We start from the raw sequence: 27942 nt of genomic DNA, 5'->3' as shown, positions 1-27942 counted from the left end.
TCGATTTAAAATGCAATGAAAAATATCAAGAATACCGTCAGTATCTAAAGCTTACAACTTAACGGCAGGAAAGTCAACATTGCAACTCGATTGCCATGGTTAATGAAAGAGTTACATAAGTACAACGAAGAAATTGACTACCCCCTAGCTTTTCTGAAATAGTTCTAACTTGGCTGATCGGGCTGGGAGAATACCTGACCTTTAAATTTTGATAAAAAATAGATCTTCGAACAATTGCCCCCAAAACCTAGCCTCTTGCAACCATGCGACTTTTTCTCTCGATGCTTTTCTTAGCTATTAAGCCAACCATATTGGGCTTTACATTTCTTTCATTCACATCAGTCACACATCATTGAACGTTATAAAGCTTGTCTTGCAAGAGTAAAGACTGGGGCTTGGAGGTAATAAGCTTATTCATCTCTTGACCTCTCTTACCGGCGAATTTTGCCGTCACAAAAATCAAGACTATCAGTGTTTTGTTAAGGGATTGATAACAGTTCCAGGTCATTTATTGTTAAAAAATTGTCCAATTAAAAGTTTTTTCAATAAGAGCCGCATTTTTGCTCATTACCATATTCAAAAACATAGTTTGAAGTCTGAAAAAGATTGTTTTGGACTTTATCTAATAAACTAAAACTTCCTATTTTTTGCAAATGTTTTTTCAAAAGATGGCTTTGGTCCAATCTGCTGACTTATATCTTGATTCTTTATTATCTTCAAAGTTATGAAAACTAGGCTAGAGACCTCCCAATCAAAAGGCAATAAGCCATCACTCATCAGACAGGTGTTGGTTTAAGGTCAATCTTAAATTCAAGACCAGCGCCTAATTATTCGTGGAACAAATATCTTATCAATATATAGATGAAGAACAATGATGGTCCTTTGATTGTCAGTGGGAAATACGCTAAAAAGTCACCAAAAGACGACACAAACACACCTCTTTGTCAATCAAAGCGCTCTACTTTCCTGGCGGATGATTTTGCTGGACCTGGGCTGTACAGTCAACATTTGAAATGAGGCGGCTAGCCTGGCATATTTAAATGTCCAAATCAAAACAAAGTTTCCTTTCGTAGTAGTAGTACGTAGTACTAGTGCCTACCTTGAAGCCTTTCTCTTGGTCTTACTCGTCCTTGATCCACGTTGCATGGCAGTGAACATGCCTCCGCCTGATGATGACATCCGTAAAAGTCGGTCTTGCCCGCAACTCCGGCCCGCCGCGGCCGATGCGGGCTCGTTACGGACTCTACTACAGAATCTTCCCCCTTCCCGCGAGATTTTGGCCTTTTATCAGGCCAAGGTCCAACAGTTCGAAGCCGAAGAGGCTGAATGGGCCTCGAAATTGTCCTCACACCGTGATTTGATCGAGGCCAACTTGCATTTAGAACGGCAAGCGGCGGTCAAGGACGAGGAGATCGGTCGGTTGCAGACTGCGGTCCAAGAAATGCGGGCGGCCTTGGTGCATGAACGCAAACGGTCACAACAACTCGAGACCCAAAACGACAGTCTCAAAGTAAACGCACGATATCCAATTCTATTCAATTGTATTCCTAACGTTAATCAAGGACGACTTCACCACTGGACAGCCACGGGGGGAGGGGGAAAATGAATAATTCCAATTCTAAAAATCCAAAAATGCATTTCTTTTCACATGAGTTGACTCAATTATTGCCTCAGAAACCAATGGCCACTTTTGATTGATCTCAATCGTACGTCGGTGTCAATAGTTATAAGCATTTAAAACTCAGACCAGGGAGGGCGCAAATTGAATGAGCTAGCACCACGTTGGTAAGATCCACGGACTTCTAGAGATAGGGACTGCAAACGGAAGCAAAAATATCCTATCTCCTAAAAATCTACCTAAATATCCAATCTTATTTCAAATAAGCTAGCTCTTCATGCGACCACAAGGTCTTGTTGAATAGATAGCCAAGTTTGAGCCCAAACCAATGCTTAGGGAACTCAGGAGACATGTTCAAAGTTATGAAGTAAACACTACATAAAATTGGAATTTTCGGCCTATTCTTGGTCAGCTACATAAGCTTTTGACAACACAAACTTTGAAATGATCGACTTTGCATGTAAATGATATAAAATTGACCTACTGTTAATTGAAGAGATCCACGTTTCTTATTTATTACTTTAATTCGAAAAGTGGCTCAGAGTGGCTCTGACCAAGAGCAGGCCGATTTGCCGGTAAGCTCGTACGCAGTCCATATTTCTAGAAGTCCGTGTAAGATCTTACCAAGGTGGTGCTAAGCAAGTCATTTTCTGCCACGTCGTACTGAGTTTCAAGACCTTATTGCTTTTGACGCAACGGTTGATTTTGAGGTTAAAATTGGCGAAGGCTCTCTGAGCTAGCTAAAGTCTCACTTGTGTGAAGGAAAATGCACTTGGTTCATCTGGATAAAAGTTACGTTTCTCCCACCCTACCGTCTCCGTCCAGTGATGACGTCGTCCTTGCGTTAATGCATGCGTTGTGGGGAATGTCGCATGCGTGCGAAATTAATCGACTGTTTTTAAACTTATGCTTTTTTCCATTCGTGTGTGCTTGTGCGACTTGAAAATTTCTCATTAACCAGTCGGTCGGGTAGTACTTGAACAAATAACGTATTTTCTACGGTGCCTCTGGAATACAAACGGAGATGCTAGGCTTGATAATTGGTCTCCTAGAGTCGAGTGAATGCATTGGACTCTTCTTTAAATCCGAGTATTATAATTACATTCAATCAATTTTCAATTTGATGGAATGGCTGGATAAATAGTTATGCCCTCTCAAAGCTCTACACAAAATGAATGAACTAACTTTGCGAGGGCATAACTTTTGACCTATTCGTTTGCTTCAGCTGAAATTTTAATTGCATATCTGTAGGGACCTGGAACCCCGGACCCGTCTGGTTTGAAGAAGGCCGCGATTTGGAATTGGTCATATTCAGCGTCCTCCATTTTCAAGTGGTTCATGGTTGGGCCGACATATGATTCCAAAAGTAGTTACTTACTTTGTCTGAAACTCATTTCTCAGCTGTTTCTTTTCCCAATATGCGTGAGATGCGAAAAATATACTAACTGGCCCAACCTGCTGAATGTGTTTGCTCAGAAATGACCGGTGAATAAGTTGGCATGATTGGACCTTTAAGAATTCTTGATTACTGTCAATGTACTAAAAGTTTTAAGACTCTAATGTTGGTCAATCTAATTGTAGTACAGCTTTTTGCCAAGTCTGCCTTTGATAGACAAAAATGAATAAATTGGGGAACCGTTGGTGTGTGAATTTTGGATGATGAGCTGGAAACCTAACGTTCTTCAAGTTTTTTTGTTTTGCTTTTTACTTCACACTTTCTTAAGACGATGTGAGTTTGCAAGTTTAAACTAATTGTAAGATCAGCCCATCGTTTTTGGCCCAACACTCTTCAAAATGAAGAATGAAACAGTCAATGGCCGCCGGCGACAAAAGCCATTTCGTTTTCTTACTTTTATCCATGCGAATTACTTATTGCAGTCAACCCAGCTATGTTACTATGATCAGTTGATATTTGAAATCCTGTGCTTACGCAAGTTTTTTTTTTCGCTTTGAAGGTTCTTTCTTGGCTGTTTTGTTTGCTTGTTTGCTTGTATGCGATACAACCACAAGAGGACGTAGTTAGCAATAAGATTAGAAAAAAATAACTTGTACTAATTCAGAGCCCGGCCGTTCTTAGGTTTCACGATAAGTCTTGGAAATGTCAAATCTTTTTTTCACCCCCAACTCTATTGAATACTGATCAATATCGTTTTTTTCTCAGATTCAAGAGCTGGAAAGTCGTCAAAAGATGCTTGTTTTGCTGGAGATTTGTGGGAAAACGGACAATGAAATCACACGCCTGTTGACCCAGGCCAAGGGTAAGGAGAAACAAGATATGTTCATTCCTGAGAGGATCAAAGATTACATCCGACGAGATGAGGTGAGAGAACTCTGACGCGATACACAAGATAAAGCGAAATCCAACTCTTTATTATTACATATTTCATGCATATGATCCCTCGTCTCAGAAGCGTCTAAACAATCGGCGAGTTCAAAGAAGTGCGGAGAATCTTCGCTTGGAGGTCTTGGCCTTGGAAAGTCAGCTCTTGGAGCAAGAAAAATGCCATCTGGAACAGGTGTCCATGTTAGAGGAGGATAAAAGAAATCTCCGTCACTCACAAGAGCAGATTCGCCAGAGTTATGATGGCAAATTTGATGCCATGTCCAAGCAGTGAGTTTCTCGGCAATAGAGATGAAAAATGCCACTGAGAAGTGTCAGCTCATCATGGGGCTTATCCTAGGTTGGAAGTTCTGGCGCAAACTCAAGATGAATTGACGCAAGAACTGGTGAAGTCACGTGGGAAATTTCGCAAGAAAGAACGCCAATGGATCAATGAGAAAGAGGTATTCCTGAGAAAACTCCAATTTATTCAGCATTACGGCTGTGATCAATCTCCGGATGAAGCCGGATTCTACACGGGACAACGCTCCGCTTTCAGACTCGGAGGCGAGCATCAATTTCGAAGAAGAATTGAGAAAATCACGGTGAGTTGACGTTTAGGCCGACCAATCAAGTTGAACTGACAATGATCCCTCAGTGGGCCCCATTTTCCAGGCCGAGCTGAGCGAGCAAAAGCAATTAGTGGAGAATTATAAATCCCGTTTATTAATCAGCCATGTCGAGAGTGAGAATCTCCGAGAACAGAGCCAAAGCGCCAAAGACATTTTGAGAGTAAGACGTTGAGGATCAGGGTATAAGAAAAAGGATTAAGACAGGCTAATTGTCGCTCATGTCCGCAGAAACGAACCAAGGCCATGCTTGAGCAAGTTGAAGTGCTCAAAGACAGATACGATGCGTTAGAACAAAGGAAACGAAAAGAGGCCGAAGGCTATCAAGCGGATGTGATTCAACTGCAGCAGAAAATCAAGAAGATTGAAACCCAATTGGTGTCCACCGCCATTTCAAAGAACAAAGGTAAAAAAGCTTGAACACTCGGGCTCATTCAACGGGGGAAATTATCGTGTACTCAATTTCGCGGAATGTCAATTTTCGTTTCAAATACACTCAAGATAAGTCGACACTTGGCTTTGCAGGTTTTTTTGCGGAAAAAGCTTGTGACAATTCGTTTTAGCATCCTCTTACGCAAGTTGTGACAGTGAGCAGAAAATCTCACTTTTCGGGGGGAAAAGAAAGTTCTTCGCTATGTCAACTTTTAGCTCGCTATGTTAAGTACACGAAACAGAATACTTCTGGATTGTTGGGAGGGCATTCCTGCTCCAGACACAGGAGTTAGCATGACTGTAGTAATCCGTTTCTTTTTTTCTTTTTTGCAGAGCATGATTACATCAAGACAATCAAAGCCTACGAAAAGGAGCTAGATGAAATCAAAAGAAGCCTGAAGAAAAATCCTCAGTGGCTGAATTAATCCATATAGAAGTCAAACTCTACCAATTCCTTGAAATCGGTTGTAGCTCAGGACTGCCATTTAAATGCAAACGGGTATGATTGGTACCACCTCCGATTCAAGAATGAATTCAATGGCTCGTGCCTGATCATGTGGTTTGTGGTTTCAAAGACGCAAAATAATGTGCTTTCCTAAGCAGACAATAAAACGAATGAATGAGCTGTTGATTTGAATTTACATATCATCATCTATTTACTATCAGACGTCATTTTCTGATTTATCAGCATAAAGATCCAAAAAAGCAAAATATTTTGTGTTTCGCTAAAATAAGGAGACAATATTCGGATATAAACTTATTTAAAAACTTTATGTATTTATATATTTCCCCCTTATGCATCAGCAATCAAAGTGGCGGGATTTTAATGCCTGCCAAAATTAATGTATTAAAAAAGCTTTGTTGCCGTTGATTTTGCCTGTGTTGGTACTTTTATCTTATTATTACTATTATTATTTTTGTTAGTAAACTTTGATAAACACCCAGACGATAGTTTTACTTTCTTTCGAAATTGGTCATAAGTAAACAACCTCTCATCAAATATTCAACTTAGCTTTAGTATAATTACATCCATTTCAATTCATTTTTTGGCTCTTTCCTTTTTTCTCAGTTGTCGTCCACTTAAAACTTGAACTTTCTGATGAAACAATTTATATATCTGAAAAACGCTCCATATTATTGCCTACCATCAAAAAGGGCATCAACAGAAGCCTCAAGTGGATGATGGAAATATACCTAACGGCATTTTACCAAAGTAACGTGAAGGCGTCACGACGTAAAGTGCAATTTTCCCCCAGGAATCATTGTCCCAATGGCTTCTTGTTGACTTGTTTTGTCCCTTTAGCACTTGCGAAGTTAGAGTCTCAACAAGAAATAAGATGTTGTACATGAATCCTCAGGGCAAATTGCACAAAATTTGCATAGGTCAAAAAACATGAATCATAAATAATTTGTTCTGGCTCTGTTCTTATTGACAACATTTTCCCTCATTTCTATAACGAGTAGTCCTATATTTTCTTTTTTGATCCTGCATTTGCCAGAAAACATGGTCGTATTTTATAAGTCTTATATATAAATGAAAACAGGTAATTGTTCAGTGCATAATATCTTTTATGGATATTCCAAAACTTTTGAAGCAACAAAAGTTTAACTAGTCAATAGAGTGCTAAGTTTTTTAACCTTTTTGACTTTTGTCAATGAATCATCAGGGACAAATTTCGTCGAAAAGTACAAAATATTATTATACCAAGATAAAAGAGACAATATCAGTTAGCTTTAGCCTGTGTTATGCATCAAATGCATCAAGTTTAAATAAGGACGCGTAAAGTATTTGAAATGAAAAAACAATCCAAACTTTGAAATGAACGATTTTCTTGGGATCCTCCTGCTTCCACTTTGAAATAATCAACAACTTTATTAAATATAACAAAATGAATATTCGTTTCTAAACCAACAAAGCCGGAATTACAAGTGCCATATTTTTATCACGTTGCAAAATAAACGCACTTCGAAAGGATCTTACTGTTTCCTTCAAATTTGACTAACGCATCTCAAAGCTGTATTTTGGTGACTTTTCACAAAGATTATTATCCCCCCCCTTCTTGACAAAATCCTACATAACGTTAAAGATAAGTCCACCCACCATCATGATGTGACAACCCATCTTTGCCTTGAGTGACCTTGTTTGATGGAGAACGGTCTTTTGTGGAGAGGAAGGCGAGGTCAAAGTCAAGAAATACTTATATGCACAACATACTCAGACCCAAGGAAAATGAAGACACCCAATCACGCCATTATAAATTTCGTTCCATTCTGAGAACAAAAAAAACCTTGTCTCAAATGCCGAAGTTCATTCTGTCAGAGCTCTTGAACGAAAGAACGCAAGTCATCTGTTATGGCTCCCACCAAATGTTTCATTGGCAGTTAGGAGGGGAGATTTGGTTTACCTCGGGTAGCCTTGACCGTGAGATGGGCTCACTACCTTCTGCAGATCTACCTTTGGCCAGGGTAGCCCTTAAGCTAGAATGATGCACATCAGAGAATCGAAAGTAGTTCATGCATCTTAGGGCGGTGGTGTGGAGGCAACTCAAAGAAAGGGTAAAGGCGTCTTCAAGGTTGAGTTTGGTTGCAATTCTTGGTTTCAAAGCTGGTTCTTGGCAAATTCGATTTTAGGTTCTGGCATGACCTGAACTATTATTGAGTTGACAATAAAAAGGGACATTGACCCTGATATCCTGACCAGTTGTAAATTTAGGGGTACTTGTGCCGTTAAGGGCCATATGGCAATGTGAGAATTTTTTTCTTCTTGAGCACTATGATCCAGCCACGTAGAATTGATACTGGGTATTCTAAAAGTGCTTTATCATTGTCACTAAAACCCTTGGTCGGCGGTGCGTTACGTAGATATTTGAAACAAGGCTGGATTAATAACTAGCAAAGAAATTAATTGAAAACCAACCAATTTCCAAAATCTCGACTTTTGAGCACTTACGAAGGCAGGTAAGGAAAGGGAATTGTGGTGTACAAAAATGATATTTTATTCAGGAGCCGACGTTATATTTCCTTGAAAGACCAATGCCGCAACAGTTTGTGGTAGATTTGCCATAGAGTTTCTTTAACTTGTCACAAGGAAGATAGAGAAATCCACTCACTATAAGTTTATCCACTATGGTATGCGTTTACTGACGTTAAAAATGAAAGTTTTCTTGTGAGAAGACCCTTGTAATGCTGAAGCAGCTCAAATTTTTAATCAATTGAATTATCATAAAGACAAAATATGTAAAAGATTTTTTCTAGCAATAGCCAAATACTTTGAGCTTGTATGGTGTCTAACTCTAAGTTGATTTTTTTTTAATAAGCAAGCCAAATAAGGTGCTTAAATGTAAGAGAAGAACGCTTAAATTGATAACACTTTTTGATATATGCAACCCAAATTCTTTTATGGAACTTCAGTAATTCGACTCTTTTAATGCAAGAGATTATCTCTCTGCAAGCTATCTGGAAAGTTAACTCTCATCGACATTTTGGGCACCATTCTTCCCTTTGTTTCTTATAAGAATTGATTAAAGAAAATGCAAGGGGGAATATGTAATCATTTTGAATGAAGATGAAAAACGTTACTCCATTGAGCCATACAAACCTGTGTCGAGAGGTTGAAGTCTTCGGTTAACCGCTTACGCCTAACTTAAGAATGGAAGTAAGTTGGTTGGTTTGCGTACGAGCGTCATTCGAATCACTTGCCGTACGCACGAATCGAACGAACGAACGAAAGTACATCTACTTACAACGTATAATGCGCATGCCATCTTGGCAAAGAAGAGGAGAATCGAATGGAACAATTTCCAGTCCTGTCAGAGTCTTTGAGGTGTTCACACTCAGTCCCAGACACTAGACTTCCTACGCACGCTTTTGTACGCAATCATTAATCTAGCACGTACTTAGTGAGCATGTGAAGGAAGCGTAGGAAAAGGTCCTCGGTAATCAAGTGTGTGCATTGTCTTTAATGGTGCAAATGTGAAGTGCAAACCCTCGTCCGTAAAAACTGCATTTCCCATTCGGGGAAATGATATCTTGGCATAGTGAGGGCAAATAATGGGATGAAAACATGACGAGCTTATTTCCCAAACCGTGATTTGCCAATGGTGGATTGGCGAATAATCATCAGAAGAAGAAACAAGCCTATTGCTCAGTCTTTGTTGAGAGTGAACGAATAGTGGTCAAATATTAACCCCAAACCACCGGGACAAAGTTGGAAATCGCATGCCAAACCTTGGCAGAAAGTGCATCAGGGTCATTCCAAGAACAATTCGTCTTGCAAATTTTTCGTTCGTTTATTACCGAGGTGGCCAATTTAGCATTCACATTTTGATTCATGCCTCGCATGAGAAACAGCCCGGCATCGAATTGAAGACAGAGAAATATCAGTCAGGACTTCTGCTTCTTCCAACAATTCCATCTTTTGGCGTCGTTCTATTTTGGGGAGGATGCGCCCACTTGTGTTCTTAGGAATTTGTGTCATCTTGGTCAATGTGCTCTTTCAAAACAATCTCATTGTCTCCAAATCCCAAGCAGCACGACGGAGACGACTCAAACGGATACGCTTCCGACCCATTCAACAAAAAAGACAGATTGAGGTGCCCATTAACCTTGACAAGACCTTCTTAGGCCTTCCCCCCTCAGATCAACTGCAATCAGGATCGCCGCTTTCAAGGCCAAGATCATCCGAAATTAGTGAGATTGAAGAAATTAACTCACCCCCAATGTCAACGGACACAACAACAAGTGTTTCACTTTCAACCCTCCCAATGACGACCTTGATTACCACTGAATCTGCACCACTCCCAACCACAATACCGGAAGAATTGATAATAACCACGGAAAGTAGTTCTGAAATTGCATCGACCATGGAATTGACCACAAAAGCAACAACCCCTATAAGTTCTGTAGCGGGTTTGGCGATTGAACCGTCGGCGGTGGTTCGTAATAGTTTCGTGAATACCGTTGTCACGGGAGATATTACTTCTTCTAAGAAAGGGAACGAATTGATGACAGAAACGCCAATGTCAGATCAAGGGATCCTACAGATTAACCCGTCGGGATTAAAGATTACAGCTGAGGGGGAGGATATCACGAACCAACCTTCAGCTAGGGCAAAGGCGGGCCTTGAATTCGCCAATTCTTTGGACTTGGAAACAGAGACACCAACCACTTTGAGCTTCACGTTTTCGACAAAGACTGGGACAATAGATTCTGAAATTTCTAATGACGAGCCAACCACAGAACCATTTTCCACTGAAGGTACAGCAGATTCCTCGTCTAAAAGATTACCATCCACGTTAGACCTGTTTTCAAATTTCGGATTGGAAATGGAAATTCCAACGGAACCTACTACGGTACCTTTCGGGATTATGGAGATTGGCTCGCCAGGTTTGCCGGACATCTTGCCCATGACAATCACGGACGATCCTGATCTAAGAATAGAGAGTGCTACAGAAGTTGAGAATTCGGAGATTACTTGGCGTGATATTCAAAATCCCTTTTTATTGGGATTTGATTATTTGCATGATGAAGACATCGCAAACGAGGACATGGCCGATGAAGACATGGACGATGAAGACATGGACGATGAAGACATGGACTTTTACATGGACCTTTTGGCTTCTGAGATTGATGGTGATCAATTGGAAATGGCGTATGAGGACGATTACTTAATGCTAGATGGGTCGTTTGACCCACTGGATTTAGAATCAAGGTCATTGACAACTTCTATTCTTGTCCAGTTTGATGCAAGTCACACTTGTTGTCATTCGTTAGATCTTGACATCGTTTTTGTACTTTCGGCAACCATGAACTGGAGAAATTGTCTTACCCCAAGAAAAAGACGACAGGTACATTTTGTATCGGACAAAATTGAGGAAGGAAAACAAGTGGGAAATGGACTGGAAATAGTTCTCGCAGCTTGTGTGGGAATTTGCTGAGAATATAGTTGTAGGGAAATTGTTGGGAAGCAACAAAGTATGATGTCGTCCAATTTTTTTTCGCATGGTCTTGACCTTGAATAGATCATGATTGGTCTCACATGCTGACACTTATTCAATCTTACGAGTACTAAAGTACTTTTCTAACCACAATCACGTTTCTTTCGTGAGATAGTAAGGGAATCAAAGGTATTTAGTAAAAGTAAACCAACATCAGATAATTCAGAAAAAACAAAGTGTAAATCGAGGTAAATAAGTTCAGGTGAGAATGGTTGTCAATGACTTTTCGTATGAACAGTTCACCGCATACGACGGGCAGTGTTGATTTTGGAAATGCAATTTCCACGACTGCAAGAGCAAAAAGTGACACGACAGAGTTTGAAATGGAAATGACGACTGCCCAAACGGAGGAGAACTCATTAGGAGAAAGTTCCACCCAGGAACAAACTCATAGTCCAACAGAGACATCAACAATTTCTGACATGAACAGCTTGACATTTAGGCCGAACATAACCCTGATGCCCCCCTCAGGTCCAATCAGAAACGAAACTAAATCGGATGAACTTGAAGCGTCTACGAGGAGCAATGAAAATGAAGAGCTCGAGGAAACCATGGAAACTTCAACTCTCAGCCCTTGTTGTCCATGCACAGAAGAGTCCGAGATCAGGATTGGCGGAGCCTTGTTGCAACTCATGAGAGAACGGGGCATGAAAAGTCTGGATCTGGATGATTTTTCAGAAATCGAGGCATTGTTGACTTCAAGCGAAGATTTCACGGATCTTCCAAATCCTACGTCAACATCTCGTCCTCTAATCGCTGAATCATTTACAGAAAGCGAAGTCACAATGATCACATCAGACAAAGACGAAAGCGTGGAGACCACCACTAGTATTACTACCATACCTGATGAAGAAGAAGTTATCGTGGAAACAACCACTTCTGTATCATTGAGTGATGACGAAGAAATTATGAGCACAACCTCAATTTCAACCAAAGTCCCTGAAAGCGATGAAACTACGGAATCCTTCTCTGAGAACGACGCCGAAGATCTGGAAATCATCAGTAGAGCAGTGCTAAAAGTGATGCGAGCTCGAGGCATCAAGAGCCTCAAAGGATTTTCTGAAATCGAAGATCTTTTAAAAAGCGCTGAAGATTTCACGGAAGCGCCGGAATCTACTAGGAACCCAGATGATGAAGAAATCACTACTACAGTTAACCCAATGGAGGAGGGTATTGAAACTACCACAGAGTTCATTGACCTCGAGACCGAGACAATAGCCTCGAATATGACCTCTGATGAGGAGGGGGAAAATGCCGCCTTGTTGGACGGCGGAACTGACTTGATCAAGGAGACTTTTGGTCGATATTTCAAGCAACTGAAGACCATCTACGAGCTTGATCTAAAGCTTCTAGAGCAACTCAGCAGCATTTTGAAGAAAGTGAACAATGAGACATTGCCATTCTTATCCAACGCTCTGGCTCCAGGCTTGGCGGGCGTCCAAGGCTCAAATCTCAACTTGGTCGAGCTTGTTGGATACTTAACGAGTGTTCTCAAGAAATCAGAATTTGAGGGAGCTGTGACCACCAAATTGAGGAACCTCGACTTCATCAGCTTAGGTACGAAAACAAAAGTTTCATGTAAAGAAATAACGTGTCAAAAATGCTTGATCTTTGATTTCCAGGTCCTTTGCCACTTCCCCTGGATCCATTTCTAGACGACCACTTTGTTCATTTTGTTAGTAAATTGGTTTTGGCCCAATTCGACAATACGGGAGTGGGCTTCCCAGTTAGAGCATTACTTGTAGGTCCTCAAGTTTTCTCAGCTTTGAAGAGTCGTTCCAACAGCTTGCGCATCGACTACATCACCACCCAAATCATCTCCTCTAAAATTAAAGAGTTCATTAGAGCTACAGACGCTTTCGTAACCGTGAATGATGGCGAGATTATCGTTGATTCACACACCGGATTCGTCAACCTCATGGATGAGTGCAAGGTAACAGTCTCGGTCCCAAGTACCACTGTGAAAGCCAAGGTCTACGGGGCCAGCACATTACGTATTGCTGGCAGTGTCGCCAAAATGGAAGAACAATTGAAAACATCAATTATTCTTGGTGGTGATCTCGATGTTAGTCTGAATGTGAAAGGAGACGCCTTCGTCCGTTTGGGCAAGAAGATATTTCACAGGTGCTTCACTAAATATAAAAACAACATTCCATTGTCATTATTATCCCAGGGTAAGGTCTGGGTTGGGGCCAGAATTCTGGCCAAAGGAGTTCGCATAGAGGATCGCCCAGCGGAGACTCAGTTGTTCAACAAATTCACCAATTCTTACCAAGCCATGCCAGGTTACACGAGCATGCAAAAGTTTCTTGTGTTCAAGTTCGACCTTAAGCTCAACGCCAAAATCCTGCGGTGGAATGTTGACCATATCGGCCTGGAAGGTTGCGAAATTCGACTCTTTGGTGTAAAGGTGATATCGTTCTGTGGCATCATCAAACGCACCTTGAAGGATTATATTACCAGATTCATTTTAGAGTTCTCAGAAGTGTTCATGCCAGATGTGCTAAGAAAGCTTGAACAATTGCTACGCAAACAAATCGGCGACGAAATAGCCATTCCCTTGCTGTTAGCCGAGGAAAAAACGGAAACAATCTCAACCTTGCTTCAAAAAGTAGAGAGCGTGGCAACGCTGAAAGGTGATCTGATCAGGGATTTGTCCAATGTTGCCTCAAGCATCTCCGACACTTTGGGCTAGGCCAGTGTGTATCAAAATTTAATTACTGTGATAATCCCCCTCGAATCTGGCTGTGATAAGTATACGATGAAAGAATAAATAGATTTGAATTTTCCACAAAATGTCGCGTGTTGTCTTGAAACCTGTCAACCCCCCATCAGAATTGAATACCCTGCAATCTTCAAGGAATCTTGGCCTCATTTTTCGTCTCTTCTTGCGATGAGACGTGTTCCACACTACTCAGTACTACTCACATACTGGGCCCATACGACTGGGCGATAACGTCAAATGTTTATTAACAATGTCAATTTTCCCTCACAGAAACTGACTAACGCACGGTACTGAACGTACACTCAAGTGGGGATGGGTATCTTAGACTACTGTATATTACTAGGTAGTTGATAGGAAATCGAGTTACACATCGTTTACCTTGGAGCTAAACTGGGTCTGAGGGATTGCGAAAGCCCTCAGAATCGCTGCTCTGTTCATGTTCCCTTGGGATGTTTACATGCCAAGAATATGGTAAACATTGGTTGTACAATTGACTTCCATAAATCAGGCTCGGGGAATGAATCAATCAGTGTACAAGAGAATCAGACAAATCTTCCTCCGGATCGCAAGGAGCACCTCAATGAAGTGGAGCTCCACGCTTTTATCCCAGCTCGCGTTTCCATTCGAAGTGCTTCTTACTCTTCTTGAGTTTGGGATAAACTTCGAACAGCTCTTGAGCTTTCCTTTCTCAGCAGCGAGGAAATTTGACGCGAAGTGGGTCCGTGTTTCACGACTTCGAGATGTACCCATTTTCCGTTCTGCAGTTGATTCTAATCTCTGACATGAAGCGATTACGAGTTGCCTAATTAAATCATGGTCCAAGATAATCCACTCCAGAAGACTCACTTCCACCTTTGTACCCCGCCGTGTTCAAGTTCCTCCACCAAGTACACTCCGGATCCTGAATAATCATCAACCAGTAGCATGTTGAATCACAGTGTAGCATGCACACGACCTACCACAAGATTTCTGCTCGGGAGAGGGACACAGCTCCTCGGTATTACTACAAACGTACCCGGACTTACACCTTCATCGAGCGGGTCATCAACTGGGTTCGGAAGGTCTTGGCCTTTCTATTCACTCAAGTGGGCGTGTGTGGGCTTATCGCTTTGTATATGGTGATGGGAGCCTTTGTGTTTGCTTCCCTCGAAGCTGATTCCCAGATGGAAGAATCTGTGGTGGCCTTGAAGCTCCGGAAAGGCTTTGCCCGCTCATTATGGAATGCCACCCTGCACACTAATGTATTAAGACAGGATGATTGGCAAAAGTTCACACGGAAACTCGTGGTTGAGTTCCAACATGACATGGTTGTCAATATCCGCCATGGATACACCGGGACCAATCCAGGAGTGCGAATCTGGACATTCTCCTCTGCCCTAATGTATTCATTGACGATTTTTACCACGATAGGTGAGCTTGGATACCTGATGATACATTTTCAGGAAAGTTGTTTTTTTTGTTTAGCACCTTACTTGTAGTGCATTTATCTGAATAAAATTGGAAAGAAGCCATTCATGTTCAGCAGAGTCTAGGAAAGAAGTGAAAAATGCGCCCTTATTGGTGCCAGAAGTGCTTATGGGTGTAATTAAATGTTTATTAGGCGTAGCGACTATGGCCGTGGAGTTTGAAATTAACGAGCTTTTTTTCTGTGGGAATTCTCCCTTCGAGTGCTTTTGTCTTATCCTCGTACATTGTTTCATTGAGCATCTCCGTGGGATTTAGGTGCTTGGAGTGAAGGAACTCAATATAACGAAGGGTAAAATGGGTCCAATTGGAGTGTCAAGTCAGAAATGTTTTTACTGAAATCTTATGCGTTTAGTTTAAGAACAACCTTGAAATGACAATCGTTCATTTTCCCGAAGCGTGTCAAACACTTGCATTATATTCTCAAGGGTTGACGGAATATTCGATTGCTCTCTCTCGTGTGAAAATGCATCTTTCCATTCATAAAATCATTTCAGCTACGTGTTGGATGTCATCTTTATAACAATACATTTGTTAAGAACCTGTAACGGTCAAAGTCAAGTCCAAATGGGACTTGTCAAAATTGCACTTTCCACAAAATACAAACGTAATTTTGGACAGTGGAAAGATTCAGACATAGATCATACTTTTTATCGATGATTTGACACAAGTTACTCTAAAACGTGTTTTAAATTATCCCGAAAGAAAAGTCGTAAAACCATAATCAAACAGTCGTTACAAACTTAAACGAATCCGTTTAAGCGGGCGAAAAGTCGAAACGACGATGCTTCTTTAAGACTTCCATTTCTTAACAGTAAAATTCGAAATCGTATTGTTTGAAAGTTGAAGATTAAGTGTTCCCTGAAATAACATCTCTTCTTTCGGTGATTTAAAAAAGAACGAATTCCTGATTCGTTTCAAGTCATCTACGTAGATGGCAAATAAAGTGCAATGAACATTCTTTCATAAAGCCTTGTTTAATCCTAAAAGAATCGAACGGTTTTGCAAGAAATATGAAGGTCGAATACATAAATTGAAGGCCTTCTTTACCACAAAGTAAGATTACTTTGCAACGTTTTCTAAGCTGCTTACGTATAAAACTTCCTAATCATTTGTCAAGCCCAAACCAGTCAAAATCAGCACAGACAGATGCACTGAAAATAGTCAAATAACCAAAATGATTGCATGAGAAAACATGATGCCCGTAAAATTTTATATCCAACGCACGCAAAATGAAATAAATCCATCTTACTTTGGATTTTATGCCGTTATAGATAGAATATCAAGTAGATTTGTCATCTTGCCTTGTTTTTTTGGAAAAGATAGCCGCAGGAAATCAAGATCTCCGTGCTTGACAGCAAACTGTCCAATGAGGTATCTCAATGCACGGTTTTTTTCTTTGTTTTGTGCATAATTTTAAACTTGAGAGGTCCTCATTCATTCCCAAAGATGACGAGTCAAAGTTTGCAAAGAAATTGATCCCAGGGTTTAACTCACGAGTCTCACTACAAAGGACCATAATAGAGGATCATTAGGATTCAATAATTGGTCTGTCACAAATATGCAAGCTGTTCAAGGTAACTTGATGAATCTTATTCAAAATTGAAGGAGCGTACAGATCACTTCACACTTCACAGAGTATGCACCGTTGGCATTTAGCAATACGTATTATGTACACTCAGTCTCTAACTTACTGGGAGGAAGTTGGCACAAATAGGACTCTTCTTCATAACAATTCATAATTTAACAATTGCTAACTGAAATTCGAGAGCACATTTCATTTGTTATGCTTTTCATGATATTTAAGGACATGAACAATTTTATACATCCTAATCTTCGTTGAGGGTTTGTGGACACCTTTTTACTTATAGTTTTTATCTTGATTGTCAAAGAACACCAGACCCTTAACGAGCTGGATGACACTACATGCATTTGTTGAAAAATGAACTCGAATTTTATCATAGACTAGCCGACTTTAATCTTTGTCCCAATCATAAGTGCCCTTGTACTCTTATCCACACTTTTATACCTGGTAGAGCTACCCTGAATTTAATATCTTTAGCTTTTTGGGCCAATTTTGTCCGCATTTTGTCACTAAGTGGGGTACCCATGATACTTCAAAGCTCAATTAGATCATATACAGGCTCCTACCCACTCAAGATCAAAATATCAATATTGAAGCAAAATCAAATTTGTAAAGCATTTATGCTTTATTTCGACTTTTGATGAAATTTAAAAAAATACAATTCACAATTGGTCAATCGGCGTTGTTTGAGCAAAGTGTAATGAAACTTGAAAGCGAAACAAATTGGACCCAACCATTTTGTGAAATAGTAAAAGGTGATAAAAAGCACGTTTTAACCAAAAAACAGCAATGTTTTTGCATGGACCCGTGCTCTTTGTTATTTTGCCGAGAAACCGGTTCGTTCATAATTTTTGACCAAATAGATTTCGCTTCAATATCTAAGATTAGTATTAATTCTAACCTTAACATTCGATCTCTTTTATAACATAAATTTTTGTTTTTCAATTTACGATCAAAGATAAATCTGTTCGATAGCTCTGAAGATTATTAATATTTGGCAAATATCACTTGGTTTGGATTCACCCTCGCACAATTCTATGAAATCGGTACCTTATCCGAAATCAAATCTCATCCTCAATTTTGAAGGTCAGATCATATTCGTAAAGATATGAAATGGATGAGAATATCAACTTTCCCAGTGTATTCAATACTTTGTCCATGCATCAACTGAAGTGATCTTTAACAAGCTGATATTTGCACCTCGGCAATTCTCTAAAAGGAACCAATTTGGCTTCTTTTGTTGGTTGAAGAAAAGAGTGCGACAAAGATTCGGAAACTTTGTCAATTTCAGCCCGTAGAAAGAGGATATACGCTTTTCTATAGTACAATGATTTGACAATTCCTAGTTTTTCTGGGCGTGCCTAGCCATAAAGGACATTAAATGTAGAAAGATTGCAATGATATCCCCCATTCAAGCGACAAGAAGGAGGACGGAACACATAAATGTCCCTATTTAAGGATTATGCCGATTGAACTTTGACAGATGTTTGTATCTTGGCAAATAATTGAATGAATTATAATAAACAGAAATTTATACGAAAAGCCTCACTGAGGGTGCAAAATTGCACTGATGTGCTTTGATGAACTGAGTAAAGGATGACTGTTAACCTGATATGTCGATGCTATTTTTCAGCTTGGCCATAACTTGTTTATGATTAAGGCTGTTTTGGCTTTTTCATTAGGACCTCTGAGAGGCTCCGGCTCAAAATGTCACGTCCCAAGTTTTTGTACTTCAATGAAGTGTTCGCGTCCGGGGGAAAAAGAAAACTATCCAATTAGAGTAACAGACTGCCCAATGTGTGACATCAAAGTATGCCTATGTTTTTTTTCCGTGAGGGTCGCATCAATCAATTCAGAAGTCCATGTTGCCTCAGAGTATGTTGATCCAGGGGGTGGACGGGCAAAAACTTATGGAAAACAGAGAACGGGGGCAATTTGTTCCACGGACCAGGTTTGCCTTTTACGTAGCCAGCTTGAGAAAGACAAATGAGTGGGAATCGCTGAGCTGAGAATCAGATGTTTGGAGATTTTTCTGACTTGAAATCCATTCATTTGTTTATCAGGTAAAGTGACGAGGGCGAAATACACGTCTTTCTTAAAGCCCTGACGTTTTCACAGCATCAATTTCCGTAAGCGTTCTAGTCCGTCAAATCATCGAATCCACCTCTGTTCCATATGTTATTGCTCTTGTAGAATGTATATGAGCTATCTATTGTGTCTTTTCTCGCTTCCAGGCTATGGCAATTTGACGCCTAAAACGGACATGGGCAAACTGACCACCATTTTCTACGCTCTGATTGGGATTCCGCTCATGTTATTGTATATGACCAACATTGGACACATCTTGGGATCCAGCTTCAAATACACGTACACGAAATTGTGCAGGTAATTGAACAAATAATGAGCATTGTTTTGTTACTGATTTCCATTGATTGCCCTTCAAGTAAAGAATATTTTGTGTGACGCATGTAAAGTGTCAAGGTCAAGGTTCCATAATGACTGGAAATACCTACTCTGAAATTGAATGAAATTAGAGCCTACGAAAAATTCAACTTTTAGAGGTGAAATATTTGAATAATCATTAATCGAAAGAGAGCAAAAAATTTAAATAGAATATTCAAAGATAGGCTAAACATTTAAGAGCAATTTAGAATATCTTATGAAAGGTTAGCAATTTTCTTAAAGTTTTGTAATAATTTCAAAAATACGTTCAACTGAAGTTTTAAAGGTTTTAAACTTTTGTGTTGAGCCAAAATTATGTGAACCTAATCTACAGTTTCATCTTCTTATTTTACAAAGACGTCTTACTGGCCTCATTACCAGAAAATGATCATTTTTGCATGTTACCCTTAGAAGTACTCACCACTTTATCCTTTTTTAAATTTTTATTTCCTTTTTCCCAAAAAAAGGCTTTGACATTTTGCATTTCTATTTATTTTGCAAACATCTAGTTTAATAGACTTTGTCAAGAGAGGAATTAACGAAGATAATTCTTAACAATCTAACTATTTCAAAGCTGTGCAAGGACTTAAGATCAAGATACAAAACGTACAGTATTGTAAACAGGGCTTAAAATCCCCAAGACCAAAGGTCCCAAAAAATGTTGACTCCTCCAAGTATGAAGATGCAACAAATCTAGAACATTTTTGCCAGATTTTAGCATCGATGTTCATCAGTGAAACGTGTTGACAAAAAAGTAGTACTTTAATATTGTTTGAATGAAAAAAATCGCCTTGTTTTGGAAATATGTTGCAAAAACACTCGAAGATTTAAAAATGCCTCAAAAGGGAAAAACATTTGAAGTGTTTTATCTTTTGATTATTTTTTCGGAATCTCTACATGAAATGTAAGGGTTCGGATACGTAATTGGTTGATTAATTGTAGATGAGCCAGGTATCATCTGCTGTTTGACAATCTGTTGGTCTCGTGTTTGACCCTGATTAAGTCGAAACCAGCACGAATTCGCAGTTATTGGTTGGCGCTTCGCTTATCAATTACATGCAACAATGCATGTCATTAAAATGCTCCCGTAAAGAAAAGAAGAAAAAGTTTCAAGGGCACTGATCTCAAGGTTCGATCTTTTTGTTATGTTTTAGATGCAGTGAACCAGAGAAGAGTTTGCCCACTAAAGCCACCTTGCCTTCCGCCTTGGCGACAGATTATTCCGGACCTTCATCAATTTCTAGATCGGGGAGTCGAATCCCAAGTAGAGATGGATCTACAAGCAAAAAGAGCTCTAATGAGTCCGAATCCAAGTTCTCTAATCCGTTTAAGAATCGTCGGAAGCGCAAAATGAGTCGGGACAGCTCAGCGAGAAATTCTCAAAGGGCGTCCCGCAAGGGTCGTCCTAGTCTCGTCGTGTCTCAAGTGGGCGACATCGATCTGGAGAAAGAATTCCCAGACGTGAACCAAGACGGAGTTCCTCCAGCTAATGATCTCATTATTCATCCAGAGCCTTCAAATGGTCTGCAAGTGCCGAGACCAACCAAAGGGAGTCTAAAATCCGCGCTCTCGCCGTTATTAAAGCGGAAAAGGCCGGTCTCGACATCTCAAATGGAGAACGGTGACGACTCAAATCCAGAAGAGATCCAGATGGCTCCCCCCAAAACGGTTACGGTCGAGTTCAAATTAGTTGAAGACATTCGTTTAGTCACGATCCCCGTCACTTCTTGCCTTTTCGTGCTCATGTTCTATATCATCTTGGGCACGGTCATTTTTTCCAATTGGGAGGGTTGGGACTATTTGGACGGTGCGTATTTCTGCTTCACGAGTCTCATGACGATTGGGTTCGGGGATTTTGTTCCTGGCAACGACTACATTTACCAAGTGGATGAGTCCGAGGACAAAACCGAGGCCAGGGCTAAACTCATCATTGGGACGGTCTACATTCTTCTGGGAATGGCTCTTCTGGCCATGTGTCTGAATCTAATGCAAGAGAAGATTGTGCAGCAAGTCCGTGATGTGGCTCGCAAAGTCGGCCTTATTCGGCCTACTCGGTTTGAAGGATAATTGTTCGGTCAAATGTGGTTTCAGATAAAATATATTGTCGATGCCAAAAGAGGAACATTTGACAGGTGTTCAGTATACAAGCAAGGAAGACATTTTAAAGAGAAGGAGGAGAATCAGAGCTCATATCCAAAGTCCTTAATCCACTTGAGGCCGGAGACAGTGTCACCCTTGGGGTTATACTCCAAGCCAATCCAACCACCATATTTTTCTTGTTCCAAAACATCTAGGACGTACTTGTAGTCGATTTCGCCGAAGGTATCTGGTTCGTTGCGATTAGGCACTTGAGCCAACTGAATGTGACCTATAAACAAATTATTTTATCATTCAAACCTCTAAGTACATGCAAACTTTGATAAACATAACTAAAAGAGCATGGCAGGATAATAAGTAGGTTTCGTGAATCCGTAACTTGAAGCTTTTGATCAACGAAGGGATTTTCAAAGAAACTGACGAAACCCAACCATGATCTTATGACAAATCTTTTCTGATTATGAATCTTACCGGTGATTGAGAGAAACTTCTTGATATTGTGGGTCAAATCGCCTTTGATGAATTGCAGATGGAAGATATCCAATTGTAGGCGCAAATTAGGGCTATTCAATTCTTCAATCACCCTTTGAGCTACAAATATCATTGAAAAAGAAAACCATAATAATAATAATAATGTGATACTTTAATGAAGAATAACTATTCATTTAATGGACTTCTCTTGTTTTAGGGAAGTTTCAGAAAATAGGGTTTTGAGAAAGTTAGGTTCGTCACCTTTTATGCCATCAAGCTTGAAGAGAAGAGGCTTGCTCAGGTTTCTCGTCAAACAATGTGGCATGAAAAGGCACACATTGAAATTAAAAAGCTTAAAAGGTGTTGACCTTTTGAAATTCAAATTCAAATAAACTTTAAGGAGAAAAAAGGATGCATTTTTCTTTTGAGATGTTTTTCGCTGAATTACTTTAACACGAAATCATCAAAGGTCAAAATGAGTCTGCAGTTACTTTCCACTTACCAGTGACTCGAAATTGGCTTTCAAACCACTTATGAACAGAGAGCCATGAAATGCACAGAAAACTTGATTACTTAGGTTAGCTTTTCTTTGCATTGATGAGAATAAAAATCATACCTTTGGTAACCGGTTTTCATTAACTAAAAAAAGAAACCTACCCGTTTCATAGTTGTTGAGAAAATATTGCGGCACAGAATACCCATTGATTGGTTCAAGTAATCCGACAATCTCATTTTGCTCCAGGATTGGAACAGCAGCTCGCATGTTCTTCAAAAGAGTAGCTTCTGATCCTTGGGTTTCCATTTGACGACCCGACATGATATGCAGCCTTAAAAAGCAACTCAAATCAATTTTGCTCAATTTAGACTTCAGACGAAACTTACTTTTTGCATTTGAGTGCATTGCAATATTCCACAGACTTGACCAAGCTATCCATAAAGGCCGTCTCTTGACCATCCAAGGCCGCAAAGCCCAAAGCCGGCCCGGGAAACACATTGATCAAGATTTGCTCCAAACCAGATTCCTCTTTAATGCGGGCAATTTCTTGCGCCGACATCTCGTATGGAAAGGCCATCTCCACGGCCTTGAATTGGGCCTCCTTGGCCGCATTAAACCGTTGAGCCAGTGGAACTTCCTGGAACATCATGGAGAGATTGGCACAAAACTTCAAAGTCTTGGAGGAAGTCATCTTGGAGTCTAAAACAGAGTTGAACAAGGACTTGATGGGGAGTGGACAGTACTTTGCATTTTATACTAAATGACAGATAAAGCACATGAGACATCATGATGGCCTAACATCACCATCAATAGAGGGGACCTACTTGGCAATATGTTGAAATGCGTAGATTCGTCTCCAACAATGCCCTTTGAAACTAGTAGAAATGAGAAATTTGGGACATGTATACTTTCATGGGAGTGACTCATTTGAGGTCTCTTGGATCGGTTTCTTATCTAACCACAATATTCTTTAAAAGTGAGTCTAGCATGAGCAAGGTCGAAGAGCATCAATGGCATAATTATTTGGTTACATTTATAGCTTGGTTTTTACTTGAAGAAATAGTTACTAGGGAGAAGTTACACACCCTGTTGTTTGGAGTGAAGCAAAAGGATTGACTTTAAGGGTCGATGGGTGGGTAGCACTCATTTTCTTCGTTTTTATTAATGAGAGGTTTCGTCGTTACAATCAAGATGAACAATAAGTTCAAAAGTTGAATCAAGAGAAGCGACCATCTTTTATCCTTCTAACAATTTTTGTATATGTTATTTATACATACAGTTTGATACATTTTATAACCTGACATGACCAAGAGTAGCAATAAACAGTATCTTATCTTAAATAGTGGTTGAATATTGTATTTATGAAATTGGATGAATTGGTAAATATTTCCAGGGTCAATAAGCTGTTGCTAAAGATACTACAATATACGTAGGATGGATGAAAGAAATTTATTGCTTAGGTTGATGGGAGATTCCAGTTCATTACATTTGACTAACACCACTTTACCACTTTACTCAAAGTACAAGGAAAGGAAACAAAACCGTCAAAAGGCTCTTTCAAAGCATCTCATGTATTTCAAAGGCTTGCATAAAGACATAGACACATAAAAAATATGAATGAATAGGGTCTCAACAGCTTTAAAATTTTATCATTTTCCAAAATAACTGTTTGTGCTTTTTACCTCATTTGCTTACAGAGATAAAATTGAAGGAAATTTTCAAATTGAATTCCAAGAGCTCATTTTTGTACAATAAAAAGTACTAATCCTAGACCCCCTCCCCCCCCTTTGAAATACACCATGGGGCCTATCTATTTGGATATTTTGAAATTCGACCAGAAGTTAAGCTTACAGTGCATAAGAAATTTTGAGGACATTGGCATAAGATTTATGCTTTGGTCTGAGGGATTTCTCCTTTGGGCCCAGAGTATGATGCAAATAGGCTGCAAAATGTGGTTAGTTCTCAATCTGCTACTAAAGTGTCATATCACATGCATATTTTTGGACAAAATGATCAACTAGAATAGTTGAAGAAACGTCGGCTAGGCCCAATGAAAAAATGACTATAGTCCTTTTCATTTTACTCTGCCCCCTCTTGTTGCAGACAAACAAACATAAAAGCGCAAGAATATGCTCTAAGATGCCTGATTTTAACAGGGTATTTCTTGCTGAATACATTATGGCTGATGTATTCTAACATGATAAACACACCACCATCACATCATCAAATTGTCCTCAAAAACCTAAATATGTGTCCAGTGAAAGTGATGGTTTTATAGTTAGTCATCAAGAACTTGTGAAACTGTGCTTTTCTTAGAACTATTTTGTTAGAAATGATGACGGAAAAATTCTTGTGATATCAACCATACAGTATACAACTCCCTGTTTGGTTATTATTTACAAGTCAAAATTGTCATCAATTTTATCCATAAAGAATCTAAAATGTCTCGCAGATGAGTTGTTGGCTTATCTATTGTCTCACAGCACATGAGAAATAGATTGCACATCTAATAATCCCATGATAATGTCTGTCATCTTAGAGCGAGTTCTCTGGTTTCTACGATTGTTTGTCCGCACCTTGACGAAGAAGAGAGCGCTGCCTGTCACAGTGAAAAGGACAATAGCCCTAGAAAAGCACTCAAATATCAAACTTAACTACATTCACGCAACCTGCAGCTAGAACGAAAGAAAGAAAACGCATCAGAATCGATGGGTGAATGTATTTGTTGACATGGGTTCTGCCCCCTGCCCGCTCTTATGACTTGCCGAAACATGGCCCAAATGGATATGGATATGCCAAAGCCGGCTTTGCCTGCTCTGCATAGATCTGGCTTGCGAGAAGATGGGTGAGAGACTTTTCAGGGATGGCCAAACATGCTCTCGTACAAAGCTAGAGATTTTTGAGCGACAAAATCTACTGCGGCACTGGCAACGGTGCATCAATGCTTTATATTTCTATCAAACTAATTCCAAGCTTTAGCAACCACGCTTCGCGAGATGAGTTTAGCCAGGTGTTCATGGATCACTCAGTTTACTTTATTTATTTATGCAACTGACTTTCGTCTGTCCACTCATGGCAGTCCTGAGTCTTGGTGTACCGTCCGGTCTGTCTTGTTTGGTGGCTTGATGACACCCACTGGATCTCAAAAAGTCTCAACAGAAGAAGAAGGAAGGAAGGAAGGGCGTTCGTTGGGAGTCGTTCATGCCTGCACCGATCTCTCTGTTATCAATCATCGTCCTCGATCTTCCTCACCTCGCATCCTCCATTGACTGGTTGGGATACTGTCCGTATCTCCTCATACCTGTCGCTCGTGGCCTCAGTTCTGGCTCTGTTCCCGGGATTCGACCCTCAACATGGTAAGTAAAAGGCGGAAGCGGAGCATCTTCATCGATTTTGGCATGCCTCCAGCGTATCGCCTTCTTGTCGACCTTGGGGGTGCCATAGCTTAGGACGCTCTTATGGTGAGGCATAGCCACACCTTAACGGGCCAGTTGGTCTTTCCCGCCCCGCCCATTCCCGAGGGTTTCACCTCCGACATGGACTTGAGACTCTCGCGACCCCGGGATATCGATAAAGATCCCAAATGGAAGGTGTACCCAACAACCCAACCCGCCCCTGGGTTGGAGTCGAAAGTAAAAGGAAATCGATCTTCTGTTTCAGTCGGCCACGTTAAAACCGTATTTGCTGGCCGTGAAGCGAACGCTGCAGGCTTCCATGTGTCTGGAGAACTTCTCGTCTCAGAAGGTGGAGAAGCACAACAAGCCCATGATTGAGGTCAAGGAGTCGCCCGAGCTGCTCCTCAACCCGGTGATTATATCGCGGAATGAGAAGGAACGGGTCTTGATCGAGCCGTCCATCAACTCGATCCGGGTCTCCATCGCCATCAAGCAAGCCGATGAGATCGAGAAGCTCTTGTGTCACAAGTTTATGGGTTTTATGATGAGACGAGCCGAGAACTTTATCATTTTGAGGCGGAAAAAGATTGAGGTGGGACATGGCAAAGTTATGAATGATGACGGAACGCTCACCGTCAACTGGTTTCTTTTGTTTCTATCCTTAGGGCTACGATATCAGTTTCCTGATTACCAATTTTCACACCGAGGAGATGTACCGACACAAATTGATCGATTTTGTCATCCATTTCATGGAGGAAATCGACAAGGAGATCTCGGAAATGAAGCTTTGTGTGAATTCTCGGGCTAGAATTTGCGCCGAAGAATTTCTTAAGCGGGTAACGTGTTCTGTTCCTGGCCAATGTGCAGTTCCAATAATAATAACGCCATAACGGGCTCATTTTCGTTTCAGTTCTGAAAATCCTGTGATAACCCCGCCTCCGTTCCGCTGTTGCTTCCAAATATACCGATGACATTTCCACTCATGAGCTTCGTTTCTTGATTTTTTTTTATTGCTTTGTCTACATTATCCACCATGATCTATGAATTAAGTAACGTAAATACAGTGATGCTTAAGTTTAAAATTTGATGGCCTGCATATCTTTCCAATCCGGGAACTGCATCTCCACATCCCGTGTTCGCTCCTCTAAAAATGGCAGGAGCTTTTGGAAGAGCGTTTGACTACCCTTCGTCGAAAAGTGGAGGCCATCATTAAAATTCGACCCATCCAAAAGATCCTTCCAATGGTCCACAAAGGCTATCCCTTTTTCTTCAGCAATGGATTGAATAGCCTTGTAGTAAAGGAGCGTGGCTTCATTGGTCTTGGGTGGACCACCCAAAGTGTATCTGTTCCTCTCTTCACAGGCTTGTTTCCAAATAAGCGCATCTGAAGGTGGAGGTGGGATCAAGACCAACTTGCTTTTATCGAGCCCTAATTCCAGGATATTTCCGATCAAGACCTTTAAATTAACCTGAAAATATAATACAACTAACTGTGAGGCAACTTTATGTATTTGTGGGATCAGACCGATCAGACCGAGAATTCTACCTGAAAATCATTTAAGGGCACATGCTGGATAGGATTGACCTCCTGAATGGCAGAATCATTGGCCCCGATGAACAATGTCACTGCCTTAGCTCCGGATAAACAATCCTTGGTAATGGCTCTGGGAAAGATTTGCCGCAATGTGTTGGTTGTATAGCCAGAAAATCCGCGATTGATGACATCGCAACGTCGCTGAAAGTGATTGGCCACCATCGAAGCCCAACAACCATCCGTTGAGAAACCAAATTGGGTGAGCGAGTCACCGATCAGAACAATCCTAGGCCAGGAACACATCCTTCAACTTGTGGAACAGTACAGGTGTAACATGGGTTCTTTTTTCACAACAACCGTGACAGCTCCACCTGGTGGTCAAATGTTGAAGATATTTGATGAATCGCTTCATAAGTTCATAGGGAATAGTGCCAATCGAGCAAGGTTTGCCACGGGATATATCCCCGGGATATCTGGATTTTGTTACTCTGGCTTTCTAATTTTTTGAAGTATTAGACGGCTTTTTGCCTTTCAAAAGACGTTGTGATGTGCTTACCTGATCGTCCATGATTTTTTAATACACAAACAGACTGTTTGGACCAAAGAGTGGTGTTAAGAGACTCGGAAACAAAAGAGAGATCGCAAAGAAAGGAAAATGCAATTCTTGGCCAGTGGAAATCAGAGGAACGTGTACTTTTATTAACATTGAGTTATGAACATCTGTATATAACATATCAA

The 27942-nt window shown here is 40.4% G+C and overlaps 6 protein-coding genes across 7 annotated transcripts; 4 read left to right on the top strand and 2 right to left on the bottom strand.

The window, feature by feature from the left end:
- Window positions 1-1219: 1219 nt before the first annotated feature.
- On the top strand, window positions 1220-5628 carry LOC131886114 (coiled-coil domain-containing protein 77-like; the record flags this gene model as incomplete). Its single annotated transcript, XM_059234355.1, is given in 7 exon segments — window positions 1220-1510; window positions 3780-3938; window positions 4027-4229; window positions 4300-4543; window positions 4614-4730; window positions 4799-4973; window positions 5333-5628. Coding segments are annotated over 7 exon segments (1281 nt in total), but the record flags the coding sequence as incomplete, so codon positions are not given.
- A 3517-nt stretch (window positions 5629-9145) lies between these two features.
- On the top strand, window positions 9146-13889 carry LOC131886887 (uncharacterized). The gene is made up of 3 exons (XM_059235338.1): window positions 9146-10709; window positions 11234-12552; window positions 12618-13889. The coding sequence occupies exons 1-3, from the start codon at window positions 9442-9444 to the stop codon at window positions 13688-13690; spliced, it is 3660 nt and encodes a 1219-aa protein (XP_059091321.1). The 5' UTR covers window positions 9146-9441; the 3' UTR covers window positions 13691-13889.
- Window positions 13890-14025: 136 nt separating this feature from the next.
- On the top strand, window positions 14026-21485 carry LOC131886888 (potassium channel subfamily K member 18-like). The gene is made up of 3 exons (XM_059235339.1): window positions 14026-15130; window positions 19004-19154; window positions 20366-21485. Exons 1-3 carry the CDS (start codon window positions 14665-14667, stop codon window positions 21276-21278), a joined length of 1530 nt encoding a protein of 509 aa, XP_059091322.1. The 5' UTR covers window positions 14026-14664; the 3' UTR covers window positions 21279-21485.
- Window positions 21292-23441, bottom strand: LOC131886889 (putative hydroxypyruvate isomerase). 2 transcript variants are annotated; one of them, XM_059235341.1, is made up of 5 exons: window positions 23361-23441; window positions 22662-22974; window positions 22437-22606; window positions 21780-21899; window positions 21292-21579 (listed from the first exon to the last, which is right to left on the bottom strand). In XM_059235341.1, exons 2-5 carry the CDS (start codon window positions 22964-22966, stop codon window positions 21392-21394), a joined length of 783 nt encoding a protein of 260 aa, XP_059091324.1. In that variant the 5' UTR covers window positions 22967-22974; window positions 23361-23441; the 3' UTR covers window positions 21292-21391. The 2 variants fall into 2 exon arrangements, with proteins under 2 accessions (XP_059091324.1, XP_059091323.1); XM_059235340.1 differs by lacking the exon at window positions 23361-23441 and adding an exon at window positions 23100-23251.
- A 1967-nt stretch (window positions 23442-25408) lies between these two features.
- Window positions 25409-26752, top strand: LOC131886989 (actin-related protein 2/3 complex subunit 4-like). Its single transcript, XM_059235471.1, has 4 exons — window positions 25409-25631; window positions 25936-26262; window positions 26336-26506; window positions 26581-26752. The coding sequence occupies exons 1-4, from the start codon at window positions 25629-25631 to the stop codon at window positions 26584-26586; spliced, it is 507 nt and encodes a 168-aa protein (XP_059091454.1). The 5' UTR covers window positions 25409-25628; the 3' UTR covers window positions 26587-26752.
- Window positions 26597-27579, bottom strand: LOC131886987 (isoamyl acetate-hydrolyzing esterase 1 homolog). The gene is made up of 2 exons (XM_059235470.1): window positions 27217-27579; window positions 26597-27139 (listed from the first exon to the last, which is right to left on the bottom strand). Exons 1-2 carry the CDS (start codon window positions 27505-27507, stop codon window positions 26747-26749), a joined length of 684 nt encoding a protein of 227 aa, XP_059091453.1. The 5' UTR covers window positions 27508-27579; the 3' UTR covers window positions 26597-26746.
- Between the last annotated feature and the right edge of the window lie 363 nt (window positions 27580-27942).

This window comes from Tigriopus californicus, chromosome 9 (genome assembly GCF_007210705.1).
Source record: "Tigriopus californicus strain San Diego chromosome 9, Tcal_SD_v2.1, whole genome shotgun sequence".
NCBI lineage: Eukaryota > Metazoa > Arthropoda > Copepoda > Harpacticoida > Harpacticidae > Tigriopus > Tigriopus californicus.
This window is presented reverse-complemented; position numbering and strand designations above follow the sequence as displayed.